Source organism: Podarcis vaucheri, assembly GCF_965113315.1.
Source record: "Podarcis vaucheri genome assembly, chromosome: 3".
NCBI lineage: Eukaryota > Metazoa > Chordata > Lepidosauria > Squamata > Lacertidae > Podarcis > Podarcis vaucheri.
Window position 1 is genome coordinate 50,208,492 of NC_138761.1, and position 21,917 is coordinate 50,230,408.

Genomic DNA, 21,917 nt, shown 5'->3' on the forward strand with positions numbered 1-21,917 from the left:
AAGACAAGTGACTGCTTTAACAGTGGCAGCAGATTTAGTGCCGGCACATGGCACATGTAACTTACACAGATTCTAAAAAATAAACCTGCGATGGAAGCTCACAGTTGCTAGGGCAGCAGGCAATAAAAATGAAATAAAAATAAAATGAAATCCATCTGGGTCGATGGATCTGTTCTGCTTTGTTACGTCCAAATAGCAAGTGCCTTTCTCTTATACAGTCATACCTTGGGATGAATATGCTTCAGCTTAAATATTTTTGGGTTGCGCTCCGCAACGACCCGGAAGTAATGGAGAACATTACTTCTGGGTTTTGCCGCTCGCGCAGACGCTCAAAACAACGTCATGCGCGGAAGTGGCGAAATGCGATCTGCGCACATGAAGATGCGCAGTCGCGTCTTACGTTCGCTTCAGGATGTGAACAAGGCTCTGGAACGGATCCCGTTCGCATCCAGAGGTACCACTGTATATGATATACTTGTGTGGTGCAGGGGTGAAGCCTTGACAGTGAGAGCACGTAGGTCAGCCTGGGAGACAACAGAGGGTAGGGCTGCCTACGATGCCCCCAGACAGCTGTGTGACAATTTTTTAACATTAAGAATTTTATGAAGAGATTCTAAAACGCCCTGAGAAGAAAGCAGAACAATGGAAGCTTCTGTTGCAGGGGAAGAAAAGCTTCAAGAAATTCAGATGAGGCATTTCCCTGATTCATATCACACATGCCTCAGGACAGCTAATTTGGGCAAATGGTAGCGAGAGAGAGAAAGAGAAAGAGAAAGAGAGAATGAAGGAAATAGGGGATTGGGATTTAAATTCGGACTCCATCATTCCTTTAAAGTGCAAATGGAAAGCTGGAAATCACATTCTCTCCGGTCACATCAGTTTTGACCCAAAATAGAGAGTGACATCTTTATTTGCTCATTTGAGAAAAAGTAACAAGTGCCTCCTAGAGAGACTGATTAGGTCACCACTACCTGCTTATCTGTCTGCATCTCCCACTTATGGGCACAAGTGAAATCTTTTAAAAGTCACACCATATATTCAAAGCATTCCTATATCACTTTAAATTTCCCAAACGTTCCTGTGCCCTGAAGTTTTTTAAAAAAATTATGGGCAATGTAGAATTAACACAGGCCATTTCTTTTCCCCATTAATTGTTGAAGGATGGTTGTGGGGGGGGACAGGAGAAAATCTGCTACCCCTAAAATGCCACAGCAATTAAACAGCTATGAATTGCCTCTGAGGTCCACAGGGATACTCCACAGCAACCATGTTAGCCTGTTTTCAGTTAAACTGTCAAAGCAGAAGCAAAACAAGAGAGCTTTGTGCCCCCGAAAGACCAACAATTCTATTGTTTTGTGAACCGGAGGCCAACCCCCCCCCCCACAGGTCAACACGTAGCCCGACACAAACCTTGTTTCTCAAACTCTTCAAAGAGATTCAAGCTGGTGATGCTGGGACCAGTGAAAATGATGTAGTTCTTCCCTGCCGCGTTCTGACAAAGGCTCTTGGCCACCATGCTGTGGAGCTGGGTTTTGTTCTTCAAAGCATCCAGGCCTTCCGTGCCACTTCCTTCTTTCAGGTGGACATAGATCTTAACAAGCAAGCGGGGGCAGGGGCAGGGGCAGAACAGCAGGGAGAAAAGTCAGTGCGCAGAAAGGCCAGTGGCAACGCTCTCTCGTTCTTCGGGGAGATGAGCTGAATAGTACAAGTGCATACCTAATCAATGCTATAGGGCCTCTTCTGATGGACTATGCCAAAATGGCAAAATTAAGTGGGAAGATTGGGAATCAAGAAGACAATAATTTTAAGAAAGAATGGGGAAAGTTTATAAGTTCTTTACGAAACCACTGTAAACAGGTTAAAACAGTAGCAGGATTTTAGTCACACTTGTAAAGTAACGGAAAGTATGGATAATTTAGAAGGATAAAAATTTGGATAAGTACAGTGGTACCTCGCGTTACGAACTTAATTCATTCTGGAGGTCCGTTCTTAACCCGAAACCGTTCTTAACCTGAGGTACTACTTTAGCTAATGGGGCCTCCTGCTGCTGCTGCACCGCTGGCGCTCAATTTCCGTTCTCATTCTGGGGCAAAGTTTGTAACCCGAGATACTACTTCCGGGTTACTGGAGTTTGTAACCCAAAGTGTTTGTAACCCGAGGTACCACTGTATTGATATGCAGTTGTAAATGTTATCATTAGGACCCATGGAAGGGATGGGGGGGGGAGTCAGAAGATTCAGAATAATCTCAATATTGGGGGGGGGGGAAATGGTTATGTGTTTATACCTTTCAAAAATCAAATCAAATAATAATAATAATAATAATAAATGCTAAGGCCTCTTCAGTCCTGAAGGGGAGCAGTCCTATGCACAAGAAGCTGGCGAGAGGCAAGCTGGTGTAGCTTAAACTGGTGTAAAGTTACACTAGATGCAAGTCCTGTTCAGCAGTGGGACTACTGCTCTGCCTAAACCTGGCAGAGGTAATTTTATGTTCTATAGCCGATTGCCAGGTAAACCAGTTTTTCAGTCCCACTGATTAGACATTTGGATCCATGTAAATAGTTGTAGAGATCCCTCTGTGTGCATGGCAGAATCACACTGACACAAGGAGATGTAGCTGCAGGCCCATCTGTACCCATCACATGAGAATAGGACTGCAGCAGAAGGCAGCTATAATGGAAACTAGGAGAAAACCTAAAGCAGGTCTCACTTGGGGGCACAATTCAGTGGAAAGTTTTCTTGTGCAATCCTCAATTAAATGAATAGTGGTTCGTTTCAACTGGGTTTAGGGATGAGACCTCCTTTGTGGTTACTAGCCTAACTTCTCATGGGCTTGAGCACCCCTCCTCAACACCTCTAGTGTGGCTGCAATACTTCTGGTTTTGATTAACCACGGTTTGCTATGTTGTCTAAACCCAACAACAACTGTGGTTCATCTTGCCAATTTCAGACCATGAGTCATGCGGCTGGCTTGTTTCTGCCAACCACTGCTCATATCACTGTTCAACTAACCATTGGTGAACCATAATTGAGGGGTCTGGAATAATGCTAAATTCCCGTTAATAGACAAACAAAAGCTTCAAAACTCCTTCTTGGGCCCACACCAGAGGAGGAGGTAGCAGCGGAGCACACACTCTCGGTGGGTGGGAGAGGTGTTAGGAGCGTCCTACTCTTGTGTAGGACCCTGGCAGAGACACATGCCTGACTGGCATGTTCTCTCCCTCCAGGTCGATCGTTCGGGAGCTTCAAAAGCTTTCTTCTGCCCGAACATCACAACGACTGATGCCAACAGACATCAACACACTCAGGGATCCGCAGAGTGTTTGCAGTTTGTGTAACAGAATTCAGTAGCTCAGCATTTGGCTAATCTATGTTTATTTACATATAATACACTCGGAGCATTCTGACTTAGCTCCTTCCTCTTTCTCATCAGACAGCAGAGAGAAAGAACAAAGGACAATAGTCCCATTTCACGGAACACAGTAACACAAACATCCTGTCTCAGTCACTTCCCCTCTGTGAAATTAAAACATACACTGTCATGTGATAGACAACAATCCCATGGCTGCAGACACGGGGAATGAATCTCCAACATCCTCCCCTAATTCATGCACTGTGTTCCAGTCATCAGTGTAACTGCAACAACCATACAGATGTCATACACACAGTATACCCCTGTATCACCCATTCCACTCTTGGAATTACCTGCAACTGGACTGGCCTTGGGCCTTACCATCTTGCACTTCTGACTAGTCTAGGCATCATAACCCTTCTGACTGTCAGGAAGTCTCACATCTGGCTTTGTTGGGACTCGAACTCTAGTCTTGTTCCTCTCTGAGGAATCAGTGTTCACCCTTACAGCCTTTGGGTGTGGTTTCCCATCCCTTGAGGACAAACCCTGTACCCTTTTCATGACTCTGGGTTCCAAGACCTGTGTTGAGCCACTAACCACAGCTAAATCTGCAACAGCCTAGGGCCAATGAATAAACCATGGTTTATAGTGACGTCTGGAGACAGCCATTATGTTTGCATTTATTTTTAGGATGAGCACACAGAACTTCCCCGGCATGTAATTGTCCTATACAAAGCAGCCACCAGGAAAGCAACTCTGTCCTGAGTAATATTCCAAAAGCCTATTTTCACAGACGTTTGAGCTGTCTGCCTAACAGCTGCAATAATCTATGCACAAATTGATGTCTTGGCCCTGTGCTTGACAGGGAAGGTTTCCCACATGACCCTCATGAGTGGATATTCTTTAAGCTATGGCTTAATTAATACTTGGGAATGGATTTTGGGGATGCTCAAGGAGAAACAACAGTAAAGCAAGTATTATTTAAAAGAATTAAATGAAATATACTCTACGGGGTGTTGTGGAAGGGAGCTGTCTCAAAAATATGAACAAGGCAACTGATAAATACAACTGGTTTTATTCCTACAAGCTTTGAACTTTTACAAATTTCAGAGAGAGAGAGATGTTAAATACGGATACCCCTACGAAAACGACAGATGGCTAACCCTTCTGCAACTCTGCCCTTGAAAAGGAAATTCACCCCGGGCTTATATTTTGCTCTCTCAAAGTAGAATGAGTAAATTAATTAGGACTTAATGGGACATCAAATAAGCTTATTCACAACGCGAGGACAGCGAAAGTCATTCTAATTTTTAATGTAGCACCTTACCATTGTGCACAGTTCTGACATTCTCCAACATCAGAAATGGCTCTCTGTTTAGAATTGCCACAGGTTTATCATGAATGAAAAACAAATGGGTAACAAGGAGACAGGGAGGAGAAACGAAAGAAAGATGGAAAACTCCAACCCATCTGCATGCATTTACAGTGTGGCCTGATGCCATGTTAGATTGGATCAACATAAGCACATTTTAAGAGTCTAGAATCAAGGCTATTGACAAGACTCATGATGTCAGCCCCTTTCAGCACCACTGGAACCATTAAGAGAAGACCAGACTTGGGCCACAGCTAGGAATGGGTGAATGTGTCCATTGTGATTTCAGTTTCTAATCTTCAGTTCTCCACATTTCCACATCCGTTTGCAATTTTCTTTTAAAGAGTCCTCACAACATCACCAGCATTTAAATGTGAATTTCTCCTAATATACACATTTTTGCCAAACAACTTCCCAAATTAGAAGGCATTTTGTGTGCTATTTTCACTAATGTATGCATTGTAAGGCACATTTTTACCCTGTGTGTTTTTGTACACATCACTTGGGTGGAGAACTACACTGCAAAATTCAAAGAAGTGTATATTTTGAAAGTTGCTGTATTTTGAGTCTCCTACTGCTTCCCAGCAAGGGATGCGGATGGCGCTGTGGGTTAAACCACAGAGCCTAGGACTTGCTGATCAGAAGGTCGGCGGTTTGAATCCCCATGACAGGGTGAGCTCCTGTTGCTCGGTCCCTGCTCCTGCCAACCTAGCAGTTCAAAAGCACGTCAAAGTGCAAGTAGATAAATAGGTACCACTCCGGCAGGAAGGTAAACGGCATATTCGTGCGCTGCTCTGGTTTGCCAGAAGCGGCTTAGTCATGCTGGCCACGTGACCCGGAAGCTGTACGCCGGCACCCTCAGCCAATAAAGTGAGATGAACTCCACAACCCCAGAGTCGGTCACAACTGGACCTAACAGTCAGGGGTCCCTTTACCTTTACCTTACTGCTTCCCAGCAGTAGGCAAATTTGGTAAGTTCACCTTTAAATGCTGAATCAAATTTCTCCCCATCCCCAGTCATAGCTCTGACTTCCTGATTCAGTTTGGAAGCTGTCATTTGAGTGGCAGGAGCATGAGATGATCTGTCTCCACATCTCTTCATGGCTTAATTAAACTGGAAGCATGCCGTGCCAGTCAGACTGCATTGGGAATGGAAAATTATTATCCCGGCTTATCATTTGGAAATTATTTTCCTCACTTCTGGACACCACGGTTAAAAGAAGGTTATTGATACAGAGTACAGAGATAAAGAGCAGAACTGCAAAGATGATAAAGAGTCCAGAAGGTAAATCCTATCCGAAAAGTGGTATGCGTTTAGCTTAGGGAAAAGAACCTGGACGGGGGGCGGGGGGGTATTTAAAATCTACCAACAAATGAAAAATCAGCTTTCTCTGCATTTTGAGATCTGATGGGCACAAGTTAACATCAAGAGAAGCACCAAGCCAAAAATCAGAATAAAAACATATTTAAAAAGAAAAAGATCGTCAATTAAAAGCAGCAGAAGGAAACAATTAAATCACAAAGGCTAAAATGTAAGGTCTATGCCAGGCAACATAGACACCAGGTGAGTTTCTACTGAGAGGGAAAGTGGTGCCATCACAGAAAAGGCCCTCTTCTATGGCTGCCATCTACCTCGCCTTAGTATAGCACCCAAAGGAGTGCCTCATCTGTTGGCTTCAGTGAACTGGTGTGTTGATGTGGGAACAGACATTCCTACAGGCACCTGCATCTGAAGCTGTGATCCCCAGGTGCTAAGTAAAATAGCTAGTATGAAGGCTGGGCAAGGGGCAAAGAAGTCCCATTGCATGGGTAGAAGTTTCATGGCTGAGACTCATGAGTTGAATTCCACCCATAAACCCCACAGGCTACACCAGTTTTGGCTTTTGTGCAATTTATTGATTTGCTTTATCTTTTTACTCATCTTAATTTCTTTGAGATGTCTTTAAATGTAAGCTATATGGAAACATAAAATCAAAACATAAAGTATAATAAATGGCATTTTGGATTCAAGAACTTTGGGCTTCTACATTTGTAGAAACTGGTGTTTTTTTTAGAAAGATGCTCTCATACAGACAGCCGCAGAGAGTTTACCATTTCTTCTCACTTAAGTCAATTATCTCCATGTTGGAACCAATCATTTAGACTAAACTAAAGCCTCCTTTTGGTGCATTGAGCAAATTATTGTTTTCCTCCTTCACAGAACAGCAGGCAGTCTCCAAATAAGTGGTTGACTTCCTCAGGGCCTTTGTATAAATGTACTGGAAAGGTCGTCAACATAAAGGTGAATGTGGTATTTAAGTCTCTAGTCACTGGGGGGAAAACATCACACCTGTTCTTGCAAGCTGTGATATTGATGGGTTCACACTTTTTGAAATGTTCATTTTCACAACTTCTTGAACTTCTTTCTCACCTGATCCTTTCAAATATGAACAGAGGGCTGTCAAGATGTGCATAGACAAAGGCTCTTGAGATTACTTGGGAGTTATTTGGATGCAAGTCAAACGCAAGTGTCAAGTTCATTATTTTGCTCAAGCTGTTGAGCTTGATCCTGTGACGTGTGGAGTGTCATCCATTCTCATTGACTTTGACAGTTTGAAGATGTATGTTAATGGAGATGGACTGAGGGCAGAAGATAAATTATATTTGGAGCCCAGAGTAGCTGGAATCTCTCCAGCAAGTCTACATTTGTAACAGTTTTCATTTATGATCTATAGACCTTGCTCTTTCTCCTTCTTATCCTTCAGTGCCAAAGTCCATGAAGGCCAAACAAAAAGTCTTATACCGTGGGAACTATCGCCCATGGCTTTCCCCCGTGATGCTCCTGTAAGAGAAGAATCCCGAGGCTGTGATGTAGGAGCTGAAGACACAGCTACTATGCTAATGGGAAGTGCAGCAATGTCAGCATGGGAAGTAACTGGTTATGATGACAAATTTCAGAAATGGGGGGGGGGGGTGTCAGAACGATTTCAGCTCAGAAATCCATGATCCATCAGAAGCCAAGCACAAGCCCTCTCTGAAATTTGGGGCCAGTCCATAATGGCTATCCTGCTTGGATAGCAGAGTTGGTGAGAGCATGGTGCTGATAACACTAAGGTTGCAGGTTTGATCCCCATATGGGACAGCTGCATATTCCTGCATTGCAGGGCGTTAGACTGCACAGTCCCTTCCAACTCTACAATTCTATGATTCTATGACCATCATCTAGTGCTCCCTGCCAATTCCCCCCTATGTCCCAAAACATGCAAATGGAAATGTGGGCATCCACTGGTTTCTGTGTTGCTGTGTTTTTCGGGGGGGGGGAGATGTGCAAAGTATTTATTTCATAAAATTGCTTGTTTTTTGTTTTTGTTTTTAAATCGAAGTAGAATACCAAAAAGGGGCAATAGGACTGATTTCTCACAAAAATTGAAAATAATACTTCCTGTCCAGTTTCTCTCAGGTGCTACAAGTGGTTGCAACATAGTAGTTTTGTTGTTGTTGTTTTTTAATGAAAGCTGGGAATATGAGGATTATGGTTCATCCTGGGATGGAGCAACCCCCCCCCTTCATTTTGTCTCTCCCCACACACACTCTGCAATAGATACCTAGGATTTGTTGAAGGAAAAACTTTATAGGCCGCATCTTTAAGGGATGGGCACTTAGTCAGAAATTGTATCTCTTGCTGAGGTACCTTGGACTTGCAGTCTGAATTATTCAATAAAATTAGGAGGCATAGAAAACAACCATCTTCAGACTGGCAGGAACGACAAGATGAACTTCCCCAGGATATTTTTTTTAAAAAACCTGCCACTTTTTCATATAAACAGTGTTAGCTTGGCCCATGCAGAGGGCATTGATGGACAGGAAACATTATTCTTGTTACCAGAGGGCTTGGGGAAGTTTCAATTTAACATAAATCATGCAAACAAAGACTTGGGTCTAAGGCCTTTTTCTGTACAGGACAGACAGTGGCTCTCCCTTGTAGCCTCTTGGAAATTGCCTTAAACTACAAACCAAGGCACTTTTCTGTGTAGATGCCTGATTCAGGGTTGAGGACAATTCCACAGGCTCTTACCTGGCAGATAAAACCAGTTGATGAGCACTGCCGTACCCAGAGACTGAATTTCCGCTTTTTCCTCTTGCGTAACTCTCGCTCTGTGCAGGTGGCAATGAAAACCGGATCTTCGTCAATCAGAGGTTCATGGAGTACCTAAAATCACAACGGAGTTGTGTTATTCTACCACTGGGAAGGAAAACAGAGTTTTCAATTTCTCTAAAGCAAGCATGGCAAAGTGGATCAAGTGTCGCATTTCAACCAATCCCCATTCAGCTGTGGAGCTTACCAGGTGACTAGTTGCTATCTCTGAGCCTAATCTACATCGCTGGGTTGTTGTGGAAATAAAATAACAAAGGATTGCCACATTGTAAGCTAAAAAAACACAGCCAGAAGATATGTCCAGAGGCACAGGAAAACCCTGAAGGCTGTAGTGGACACAGGCGCAAGCTATTGAAAGAGCCAAGAAAGGGGCAAAAGTCTTAAGGACTGAAAGTGGAGGAGGTAAAAAATAGAATTAACCTGACACAGCATCACCTGGCGTTCGCCAATATTTCCATTTATTGGAACAAACCAATAAATTGTTGAGTTGCACACATCTTTCCGCTCCCATTATTTGAGGACCCAGGGTGGAGGATATGGAGTTGTATAATGTTGACCTTTCCCCTGATATTCCAGTCACAAACCTGGCTCTGAGCTCCTTGGAAGGGAAAGGAAGACCATGGATGTGATGAAACAAACAAAAATGTTCTCTCCTCAACCCCCAAATCCATAGCAGAGTCAATTGTTGTCCTATGTAACGAAGACGATTGCGAGATAGATGATAGATGATAGATGGATAGATGATGATAGATGATGATAGATGATAGATAGATAGATGATAGATATATAGATAGATAGATGATAGATAAGTGATAGAATGATGAAAACTTCAGATTATCTAGCTCCCAATACATTTTGAATTATAATTCATAGGGGGTTATACACAACCCATTCTAGCAGCTGCAACAAAATCATGTTGTTCATGGCTGAACAGTGCACTCTGGCCTAGTTCAAACAAGCTATGGTGTTATCCAACTAAACCGTGTGTGGTTTGTTCCCTTCTGCCACTTATGGTTTATTTGGGGAAAACAATCACAAGCTTGGATTTAGATGACACAACCCAGATTCTGGCTTCTTTCATACATGCCATGGCAGGATTGCTGTGAGAACTTTTGAGCAGTGTACACCAGTAACTATGGTTTCTGCACCAACTATAGTTTAATGTGAACTTAATCCATGTTTCCAGGGCATACGTTAACCATCTCCCCAAATATGAGGTGGGGTCACCATCTTTGCTCAGCCCTTCCTTATTCCTCTGATTCTCGCTAGTCGAAACATTTACTTTAGCCCTTGTGAATTTGTAGACTGCAAGCGGAGCAAAGAACAGCTTGCTTATAATGAACTTGTTGTTCCCTCCTGAGAGCTATGCCTTGGTAATTTTAATTCCCTCCAGAATGTTAATCTTTGGCCGAGTTCATGTTGCTTCTTGCCAGCCACGTTCCACTCCTCCGGCTACCCAACAGCATCAAGCCATCAAATGAGATTTTTTTTAAAAAAAAGAAAAGAAAAAGAAAAGGTTGCTCATTCAAAACATAGGTCTGTTTTGGAAAGCATCTTCAACGCATCACGGGACTCACCTGTGCAATTATCATTAAAACGTGAATAGCAGAGAGAACAGTTTGAAGCCACAAATGAATGCAGATATTTTTAAAAAGCAACATATTTATTATGTTCCATATAACCCAAGGAATTAGGACACACAATGCCACTTCAAACTGGTGACGAGAGGATCCTCACAGTCCACGTGAAAGTTATTTGGAAAACGGGATTAATTTCAGTTGTTCAGCAAAACAATCTATACATTAAATTGAATATGTTGTGTATTGAGCCCATCCAAGCATGGACATCACTTCGTAGGAACGGATTGCTTTTAGATGCAGATTGTGTATAGATAAATATAATGATACTTGCGAGTGTGTTTATAAAAATTATAACGACTTGCTAATAATTGTACACTTGTTGGAATAACAGCATTAGTTATATACCTATATATCACATTATATTACAGTTTCAAGCACCTTTTTCTTTTCTTTTTTTCTTTTCTTTCACTTCATTTGCCCACTGAAACTTTTCAATAAAATATAAATAAATAAAAACGATTACAGGAGACTTCTCCATTGCTGGCAGTCACTGGGAGAAGAACATGGTGGGCAACAGCAAATTTGGGGCGGGGGCAGAATTGTTGTGCTCCTTCAAACTGTCTCTTCCTTGTAATGGTTCGGACTAGATGACTCTTGGTGACCCTTCCAACCCCCCAATTCTATGGCATACATACTGTTCAGAATGCCTGAAGATGACTTTAGCAGAATTCCCAAACTGCACACATTGATCCCTCGGGGGAGTGCAATCCCACCTAGGACCAGCTGAAAAGCAATACCCAGGGTATTTGGATTCCCAGCTTGCAGAACATCTGCCTGGTCTCACTGCAAGGGACATCTATAAGATGTGTAGTGTTTTCTTGAACCACCATGGGGGTATACTCTGAAAGTCGACTGGGTTTTTATCAGGGTTTTGATACCGAGAGCTTAAAATCCAAATATGCCTGCCTTCAAACATATTGGATATTGTTATGACAAAATTTCTCCCCGCCAGCCTTACATCTACACATCTTCACCTCTGGAGCTGCTGCACGTCTTCATTTATGCAAGCCCTTAATAGCTCATAAAAGATTCACAGCATCATCTGAAAGCACCATAGCAAAATGTGCAGATTATACTAAAAAAACCCAAGAGGCACAGATGTGTGGAGCTGGGCAAAGTCTTTTTGATATCCTAAAGCAGACATGTACAACTGGTCGACCGCGATTGACTGGTAGATCCCCTGTCAATCGTGGGATCCTTATCGATCGCTGGGTTAGAAAAACTTCGAAATGAATGTTTTCACCCCCCTCATTCTGTCCCTCCATCACATCAAGTGGGCAGAGTTTGGTGTTTTATCATTGCGATGTTGAATACAGCAATTGGCTTAAGCACATGTGCATTTGTTATTGGCGGAGTGTGAGATGAGCGAAATATGTCATTCTCCCTTTAAAAAAGCTCAAAAACTGTGCCCCCCCAAAAGCTAAACAACTCTGGTCTCCCCCCAAAAAAGCTCAACAATTCGGGTCAATCCTCAATGACAATGGGTAGATCACTGCCAGTTTTTTTACACTGGGAGTAGATTGCAGTCTCTTTGGAGTTGGACGGGCCTGTCCTAAAGAATATGGATGCTAAGCCAGCAGCTACCCTGAGCCCCTAGCCATTCTCCTCAGTCACTTATCTCCTCAAGTAAGTTTTAATACTAGAATGTGGCACCTTAACGTTGACACCACTTTGTACAAGTGGGTTATTGTGTTTAATTTGCCTTGAAGCTATATCCATCCATCCCACTGCTTATCTAAGAGGAGTTAGGACAAGGTGTTGTAGAAAAGGAGATTTAAAGGCAAATACCGTATTTTTTGCTCTATAAGACTCACGTTTTCCCTCCTAAAAAGTAAGGGGAAATGTGTGTGCAGATGTGGAAATGTGGAGCGAATGCAGGCTGCGCAGCTATCCCAGAAGCCAGAACAGCAAGAGGGATCGCTGTCTTCGCTACGCAGTGATCCCTCTTGCTGTTCTGGCTTCTGGGATTCAGAATATTTTTTTCTTGTTTTCTCCTCCAAAAACTAGGTGCGTCTTATGGTCTGGTGTGTCTTATAGAGCAAAAAATACGGTAATTGAAGGTGCTGGTGTTAACCAACAAAACCATATATAGTCTGGGACTCCAGTATCTTTTTCCTTCACCACCTGGACCTTACAAAGGCCTTCCTCAGGGTGGTCACTCCATCAGAGTTACAGAGTGTGACAATGAGGGGGGTGGGGCTTGTCAGTGGTGCCCCCCCCCATACAGAATGCTCCCCCGGGAAATTTGCCTGGTGCCTTCTGTGCAATTTTCTCTCAGGGTCAAGCAAATACATTATTCCCTGCCTAGGTTTATAGTAAATTTTAGAAGTTTTATTAGTTTCAGCAGCAGCACAGTTTTAAAGCTTTTAAACATCTTCCTTCTGATGACAATTTTAATATTGTTTATTCAGGTTGTTAAGTTTCATTGGTTTGGAAAGGGAAGTGTCTTCCATCCAGCTTGTTATGAGGGAGGGGTGGGTTACTGGCGCCTGCATGCCATTTTATGTCATTTTTAATTAACGTTTTTATTTTTTATGTTGCAAATTGCCTAGAGACTTTGGAGTAGGCCACACACACACTCTTTTATAGTGGTGACAATGACAACAACTAAATGGCAACAATTTCTAGACTATAAGTGATCACAAAAGAATTCAACTAATTCCTTTAGTGAAATGCGGCGGCGGGGGGGGGGAGTGAGGATTGCAAGGTTCAAACTCAAGGGAATCTCAGCCTTTCGATATCCAATAAGAGTCTTTCTTAAATCAGGAGCAAACTGAAGTATCTTCTCTCACCCCCACCTTTGCTATTTTATGTACCACTTTTTGTATATTGTTAACCTTGGCACATTAGAAAATAAATTCGATAACCAAAATGCTGTCAAGGGAAAGAGGTGCCAAACTTAAAGGTCTCTGAATAATTCATTTGAAATCTGTGCTAAACTACCGCAAAAACAGCTATTTCAGCATCTGCCACTCTGAAATCTGCGTTCTTCCATTAGTACTGGAAGAGAGGCAGACCAAAGAGACAAAGACAATTTAATTTGCTTTAGCAAATCTTTAACATAGGGCCAAACACAGGTATATAGGCAGAGCCAGATGTTCAGCGTTATATAAGGCTAATTCCAGCCACATAAGTATTTCAAACAGGAGCAAAGTATTCTTGGCAAAAGGACTTGGAAATGGGGAGATGGATTAGATGGAATTCAGAATTATAGCAGTCAGATATGATTAAGCTTTTAAGCCTTTGACATTCAATGCATTTAAAGGCCAGCTCACATGCATGGACGTCACTTAATGATATCTGCTGGTATCTGAATGCGTGAACTGACACCACTGAAAAACAACCAGCAGATTTGTTGTTGTTGTTCAGTTGTTTAGTCGTGTCTGACTCTTCGTGACCCCATGGACCAGAGCATGCCAGGCACTCCTGTCTTCCACTGCCTCCCGCAGCTTGGTCAAACTCATCCTGGTAGCTTCAAGAACACTGTCCAACCATCTCGTCCTCTGTCATCCCCTTCTCCTTGTGCCCTCCATCTTTCCCAGCATCAGGGTCTTTCCCAGGAAGTCTTCTCTTCTCATGAGGTGGCCAGAGTATTGGAGCCTCAGCTTCAGGATCTGTCCTTCTAGTGAGCACTCAGGGCTGATTTCCTCAAGAGTCTCCCTCCAGCACCATAATTCAAAAGCATCAATTCTTCAACGATCAGCCTTCTTGATGGTCCAGCTCTCACTTCCATACATCACTACTGGGAAAACCATAGCTTTAACTATACGGCCCTTTGTTGGCAAGATGATGTCTCTGCTTTTTAAGATGCTGTCTAGGTTTGTCATTGCTTTTCTCCCAAGAAGCAGGCGTCTTTTAATTTCGTGACTGCTGTCACCATCTGCAGTGATCATGGAGCCCAAGAAAGTAAAATCTCTCACAGCCTCCATTTCTTCCCCTTCTATTTGCCAGGAGGTGTTGGGACCAGTGGCCATGATCTTAGGTTTTTTTATGTTGAGCTTCAGACCATATTTTGCACTCTCCTCTTTCACCCTCATTAAGAGGTTCTTTAATTCCTCCTCACTTTCTGCCATCACGGTTGTGTCATCTGCAACAAATTCTCACCGTGAGCAATGGGAACCTGGACAACGTCACGGCTAATTTAATTCCATTGATTTCCAGTTAATCTTAGGGCCAAACCAGACGTGATATTATGTTGAAGTAAAAAAGCTGGCCTCTGATCTCAAGTGGAGCAGTGCAGGTTGGGGGAGAAGGGCTTTAAGCCTTTGCCCCGGCCGTGATTGTCACCAGGGCAGGTGTGCATTGGCAGCCAGGTGATAATGAGGCAAACTGAGACCATTATCTTGGGCTGTGGATGAAGTGGAGCAGTAAACTGACACATCCTGCGTCCTCCGAGGCTCGTGTGCCCTTGTCATTGCCTGGTTCCAGTTATTGACACTGGGTGCCCACAGACATGGCAAGTCTCTCTGCTTCCGTCTCCACCTCCTCTCTGCCTCACTCTAGTCCATGTATGGGGAACCAGCAGCCCATGGAATTAATTAGACCCACCAGGGCTTTTAATTTGGTCCACGAAGCCATTCCCCCCCCCCAGCCATGCCCACCTGTCAGGATGTCAGCTGCGGCTGCAAAAAAAGTAAATAGAAGTCTTGGCTGTCCCTTCGCCTGCACAGGTTGAATTTGGCGCTGTTTAAATTTGCACTGCTTTCAACAGACATCGGATCCACGTGGGAGCAAACAAGTGGATCCACCCCCATGGTCATGGTCAAAGAGTGCAAAATACAATATGCTTCCCAATGAATGGTTGGTAGCACACTCTAAGGCCCCTGATGGCGCCTTTGCAAGCACAACTTGTATTCCTTGCCATTTAAATTTGGCACCAAATGCAAGCCATGCTGCTTCAGTAGGGAGGTGTGCGTGTCAAATCCATCTGCTCTCCACCTGTGGAGGGTTGGCCACAATTGAATCCTCTCCACCAGCCGAAAGCAGTTCCTCACAGCCTCTGAGGAAGGGCCATGGGGAGTTCCTTCCTCAGAATAAGGCATTCTAGGCTCTAAGAGCATTTGCCTTGCTGCTGCAGTTTGTCACCGTGGCTAGAAATGTTGTTTTATTTGGGAAAGAAATGTTAAAGTAACAGCATCTTTAGATTTTTGTGGCGGTGGAGACAGTGGAGAAGACACTTTCCCAGTCTTCTTATTAGCATATCTCTGGTGGCTAATTCTCACACTCGATGCTGCAGTCTTCAAGTGGGGATAAAACACATTCCACTCTTTAGTCAGCAGAATATTCTCTCACTAACAGCCTTCCAAGAATAATCTTCACTTACAAAGCATGCTATACCTTCATGTTGGAAAGGGTTAACATTTAATGCTGGGTTCCAGTCTTCAATTCAATTAAACAATTAGCCATAAAGAGAAATAGTACAGACACAAGCTGAATTAATTTATCCCTCTGATTCACCACCTTCCAAAATGAAAACCAGTAGCTCCTACTGGCTAATTCTTTTGGTTTGTTGGTGACTGGTTTCATCTTAATTTGATTACAGCTAAGCTAATCAATTTACTGAAAAGAAATATCATATATGAACTTTAAACCTTAGTAGCATGGCTTATTTTGTGATTGAATTAAGTGCCTGCCTTAGCTCAGGATAGATTTGTACATACTTATCTTGATGTACCACAAAACTGTATGACATGCATTCACAAACACACCGCTGCACATTCATGCTTTGCACTGCTGGGAGTGCGTGCTAAATGTGCACTTGAAAAAATTCTTTTTAAAATTTATTAAATTTATTAAATTTCTATACTGCCCCTCATCTGAGGATCATAGGGCAGTTTACAATGTAAAAACACGAAAAGTATAACATAGTAAAAGTAGTAATCTCAGCGGCCTCTTACATGATCCACTTTTATTTTGTATTATGAGATCCTATTACGTTAATCAGCTGTTTACAGTGGTACCTCAGTTTTCAAGCATTGGAATCCGAAAGTTTTAGTTTTCGAACGCTGAAAACCCAGAAGTAATTGCTTCCATTTTCAAACGCGCCTCGGAAGTCAAACGGCTTCCGCTGCATTCCCCCCCCCCAATTTTCTCAGTGGAAATTGCAGGCAGCCTTTGTGCCTCGGTTTTTGAACATTTTGGAAGCCAACCGGTCTTCTGAAATGGATTACGTTCGAAAACTGAGGTACCACAGTATCAGGAAAGTTGGATACATTTATGTTCTGCAGCTTTGGTATAAAAGAGCCTCTGACATACCAGCATGGAGTAACCAAAGATCTCCCACAGCCAAGGAACCATATCTCACCTGGGTTTGGGAAGGCTTAAAGGCAGAGTCAAAGCTGTGTTGCAGGGAGTCCAGAAAGGGCTGGATTTTGTAGAGGCCGTGCGTAGTCTGACTGGAACGGAAGGCCACAATATGGAAGTACTTGAGGATCTTCTCAAATCTCGGCTGAGTCATGATCAGTGCTATGCTCTTGTTGCTATAGAAACCACTACTCCAGATGCTGAGTACGGACTCGCAGTGGTGAGTGCTGGTGGATATCATGTACGCGAGGAAAGCCTTGATTTCTGTCAGAGTGACGTCTACCCAGGCATCATCACTCCCAAACCGCTCCTGGTACTTCTTGGCATACATATTGGTTTGCATGACCACGTTCTTCAGCAAGTTGTCAGGGACAAAGAGTTGGAAGAAGTCCATGGCACTGGCAGTTGGTGGCATTTTGCGAGTGGGGCCTAGAAAACACAAAAAGAAACATGTTGTGCTCATTTCCTGAGTAAGGGAACTGAGAATTAGCAGTTAGGCCATCTGGCCCATGGACACTCAAATTCAGAGCTGTTTTCTTACAAGACATATCGTAATCTGTAGTCAGAGCAACATTAAAGGTAAAGGTAAAGGGACCCCTAACCATTAGGTCCAGGCGCAGACGACTCTGGGGTTGCGGCGCTCATCTCGCTTTATTGGCCGAGGGAGCCGGCGTACAGCTTCCGGGTCATGTGGCCAGCATGACTAAGCCGCTTCTGGCGAACCAGAGCAGCACATGGAAACGCCGTTTACCTTCCCGCCAGAGTGGTACCTATTGCACTTCGTGCTTTGTGCTAGGTTGGCAGGAGCAGGGACCAAGCAATGGGAGCTCACCCCGTCGCGGGGATTCAAACTGCCAACCTTCTGATCGGCAAGCCCTAGGCTCAGTGCTTTAACCCACAGCGCCACCTGCATCCCATTTAATAGGGTACAACATATCAATTCATGAGTATCCTTACATAAAGAGATGCCAACAGTAAGAGCAATCAAAGCACAAGGCAGCATATAAAATATCATGCAAAGAAGAAAAATAAATAATTAGGTATCTGGGCAATCCAACTTTGGTGCCACAAAAAGCTGGATTTTGTGGTATAAAAGACGCAGATTCAGCATGTTAACATAGCAGACAATCTTATTTTGTCTAATTTAGTCACATTTTTTTTTGTTCTGCATCATCTTTTCTGAACATATATGTAAGAGCATAAGAGGAGCACTGCTGGATCAAACCAAAGGTCCACCTAGTCCAGGTCTATCTAATCTAATTCTCACAGTGGCCAGTCTATGTGAAGCCTACAAGCAGGACATAAGCATGATAGCACCCCCTGATTATGAACCCTACTATTCAATGCCATTCTGCCTCCTATACTGGAGGAAATATATAGCCAACATATATATTGGCTTCTCTTCCATTTCTGGCTTTGCTAGATATTGAAGGGGGAAGAAACTCCACCCTCAACTGCTAAAATATGCAGCATGATCACTATTCCTGTTTATTTATTTTATGCATTTATATACCACTGTTCAACCAGATGGTTTGTAGGGTTGTCTACAGCAGAACAACAACAAAAAATTCTAAAATCTGAATCAAAATCAAGAAGAAGAAAAAGCATCCCAATAAAAATAATTCTACAGCATGTAGTCACAAGTGAGTCTCACTAAGCTCAAAAAGCAGAATCAGCCTCATATAACCAGCAGGTCTAGTTAATGGATGAAGGGGTTAAGAACATTGAGTAAGTTGGTTTCCTAGTCTTAGCTAAAAGGAGGCATTTTTAAGCCTATATTTCCACACTTTACTTTCCTGCATGTTTCGTGATTTTAAATCTCTGCTGGGGTTTACTCACCAAGAGAGAATTTGCCTCCAAACCTGGATCTAGGCATCCAGGGAATTCTCCTTTTATCCTTTACTAAATTGTTAAATAACCCACAAAAGTGAGTTGGTTTAGGAATGGAGACTTTTTCGAGTGCCCCTTTGACTTCTGATATTTCAGTGCACATTGCTCATCTGCTTTCAACTCTGCCTTTCCAGATATAAGAACTAAAAACTTGGTTTGAAGGGCTGTCAGAGGACAACCCTTTATTTGAAGGGTTTCTCTCTTTGGTCTAAGTCCAGTTTAAAGATAAACAATGACAAGAAGGGGGAAACCACTGACAGTTAGCATGTGGGGAGCAAACTGAGCCAGTGCATGGGTCACTTGGTTACATAGTATAGTTGCATATATACAGATATATTATCAACCTTTTTTTAAAAAAATGACAGAATGGATTGTGGAAACTATCAAGGCATCTTTTTATTAGCTGCGGCCAGCAAACTTCTTGCAAGGATCTTAACAAACTATATTCAAGGCTACCCTTCCTGAATCTCAAAATGGTTTTTGACCTTCTAGGGGGACAGTGGACATGATTTTCACTGCTCGACAGCTTCAAGAAAAATGTAGAGACCAAAACCAACCCCTGTATATGGCATTTATTGACCTGACCAAGGCCTTCAACACTGTAAATCATAATGCCCTGTGGACTGTCCTTCTCCTCAAAGCCTGGCCCTTTCAGAGTACAGTAAGTCCCCTGCCCCTCCAGAGAGACCCCACGTCTCCTTTCCAGGCTCACATCATCCCTACATTCTCTTCACTCTTTCTCTCTGTGTGGTGATCTATATTAGTCTCTATGGTTGTCTTTCTCTTCATTTCCTGTTGCTCCTCACCCCAGCCAGCTGTTGAAGAGTTTAAGAAAGGGCCCACAGGGTCTGCGGGGCTGGACCATTCCTCAGACCATGCAAAGTTAGGCCATATCTAAGGGCTGAACTTGATTCACATAACAGTTGAGTGTAACTATCAGCATTTCCTCTTCCAGACTTGGGTCACCAGGGCAAATCATCTGAAAACTCTGTCATGGTCTTGGATAGATGTTTATACCGTATTTGCCCAGCAATTCAGGGTGTTATCACACACACATCCATCAGCATTAGGAATACAGATAAAGGTTTTTTTTAAAAAGGGTAAAGGACCTCTGGATGGTTAAGTCCAGTCAAAGGTGACTATGGGGTTGCGGTGCTCATCTTGCTTTCAGGTCAAGGAAGCTGGCTTTTGTCCACAGACACCTTTCCAGGTCATGTGGCCAGCATGACTAAACAGCTTCTGGTGCAATGGGACACCGTGACAGAAATCAGAGCACATGGAAACACCGTTTACTTTCCCGCTACAGTAGTACCTATTTATCTACTTGCACTGGCGTACTTTCGAATTGCTAGGTTGGCAGGAGCTGGGACCGAGCAATGGGAGCTCACCCCGTCACGGGGATTTGAACCGCCAACCTTCTGATTGGCAAGCTCAAGAGGCCCCTATTAGGAATACAGCAGTGATACAGGGAGATGGTATCTGGCCCTTCGGCATTTATCATTTTGGGTTGCATTTATATGTAAAATCAATTTACTTTGCTTCAAATATACAGATAATGAAGTTTCCCAAAACAGCAAATTTCCATTCATAATGCACAGCAGGCCAAAGAAATGAAATAAATAAAAAGTACATGCTAGAAGTTTCAGAAAACCAGGTTGGTATAGAATATTCCACTATTATGATTTTTCGCACAATTATATTTTCAGCAGCTAGCACTCTTTAAAGTGCAATTTTTTCTGAGAAGTGATTATGTTAAAGTGGTACTCATTTATTCAACAGACGCATTTCCTGAGTGCAGTTATTTCTATGTATCTGCATTGATGCTCAAAAATATTTTTCCTCCTTATGTAATATAAGGGCATGATCCACCCCAGCACAGGTAAAGCTTAACCCATTGTGGGCAATCAACACAGGCCTTATCTCTCCCCCCTTCTTCAGTCTTGAACAGTAAGAAGCAGCAAGAAACCCACCAGCCATGGGACCCTGGCCTGCAAGCAATTATTCTACAAGCAACTTGTTTGGCTGGGGCTCTGGCAATGCAAAAGGTGTGCCTGAGTTCTGGCCAGTGCGCTACAGCTTGTGTGTCTCCATATATGTCTTTTCATGCACTCCAAATATTTTGGACAACAACTTCCACCAGGCCCAGGCAGTATGATCAGAGATGACCAGGCTGGGGAAGACTGTAAAATTGTATTCTGTTGCTTCATATATTGCTGAACCTGTTCAGGTTAATGTGTGTGTGTGGGGGGGGGTATTTTGAACTTGCAAATGAAGCAATGCTTCTTTTCATGCTATCCGACAGATGTTTGAGTCCTCTCCAGCTCTCCTCCATGCAAAATCCACCCAGCTGTGGTCAGCATTAAGTCACTTGCTATTGAAGTCTCTGGTGATTTAAATTCTGGAATAGACATGGCAGGAGTCTGGTATGCCTGTACTCGGCACACTGTGTTCTGGCTCTGATAAGCACGACTGCTTACTGCAGGAGTCTCGCTGAATCCAGCTTCCAGAAGCAGAGAACACGAGAGGAAACCACACATCCAATCTGCCAAACAGCATTACGGTTAAAAAAAAGAAGTCAGTGCATCATAGGGAGCTTAGAAGGATGCACATTCACAAATCACCAGAGTCAATCAAATGCTGCAACAACTTTGTCCTGCAAATTAAGGTCCTGCAAGTAGTTAGTTATTTTGTGCTATTATATTGCTTTGGCCAATCACTATTTGCTTAAAAACAAGACCGAAAGCAAAGAACTTTTGCTTAGCCTCCAGGTTCTCATTGGATTTTAAGAGTACCACAGATTCTCAGATTTTTAAATACATATGTTTTTTGCAATGATGAGCTTGGAAATAGGATGGAAACGCACCAAATCACATTTCTCAGATCAGAAGGGAACAATTTCAGAATAAAAAGAAATGCTGGTGAAGAGTGTCAAACTTTCCATTTACTGGGCTTACTCCAAAGAAAGACAGAGTCATGTCACAGCTTCCATAAAAGAATAATAAGGTGGGCATGCTAAAAAAAAATCCCAGTGATTTCAGTAGCATTTAGACACACCATAGTATTTCTAGTGTGCCGAGATACACAATATTGTAAAAGGCCAATAATAAAGAAAACATTTTTATTTTCATCTCTGGCAAGACCCAAACCACCCCTTATTTGAATATTCCCATTTGACTATTTCCCATTTCTATTTCTAGGAGGCCACTGTGAAAACAAGATGCTGGAC

The 21,917-nt window shown here is 43.0% G+C and overlaps 1 protein-coding gene across 1 annotated transcript in view; it reads right to left on the reverse strand.

Annotated features, from left to right (window-relative positions):
- Positions 1-21,917, reverse strand: part of PGBD5 (piggyBac transposable element derived 5) — a 66,426-nt gene that overhangs the window by 10,131 nt on the left and 34,378 nt on the right. Inside the window, exons 2-4 of the mRNA XM_082217011.1 lie at positions 16,803-17,230; positions 8,778-8,912; positions 1,411-1,591 (exon numbers count right to left, since the gene is read on the reverse strand). Coding sequence (XP_082073137.1) covers positions 1,411-1,591; positions 8,778-8,912; positions 16,803-17,230 — 744 coding nt within the window. The remainder of the gene's footprint in view (positions 1-1,410; positions 1,592-8,777; positions 8,913-16,802; positions 17,231-21,917) is intronic.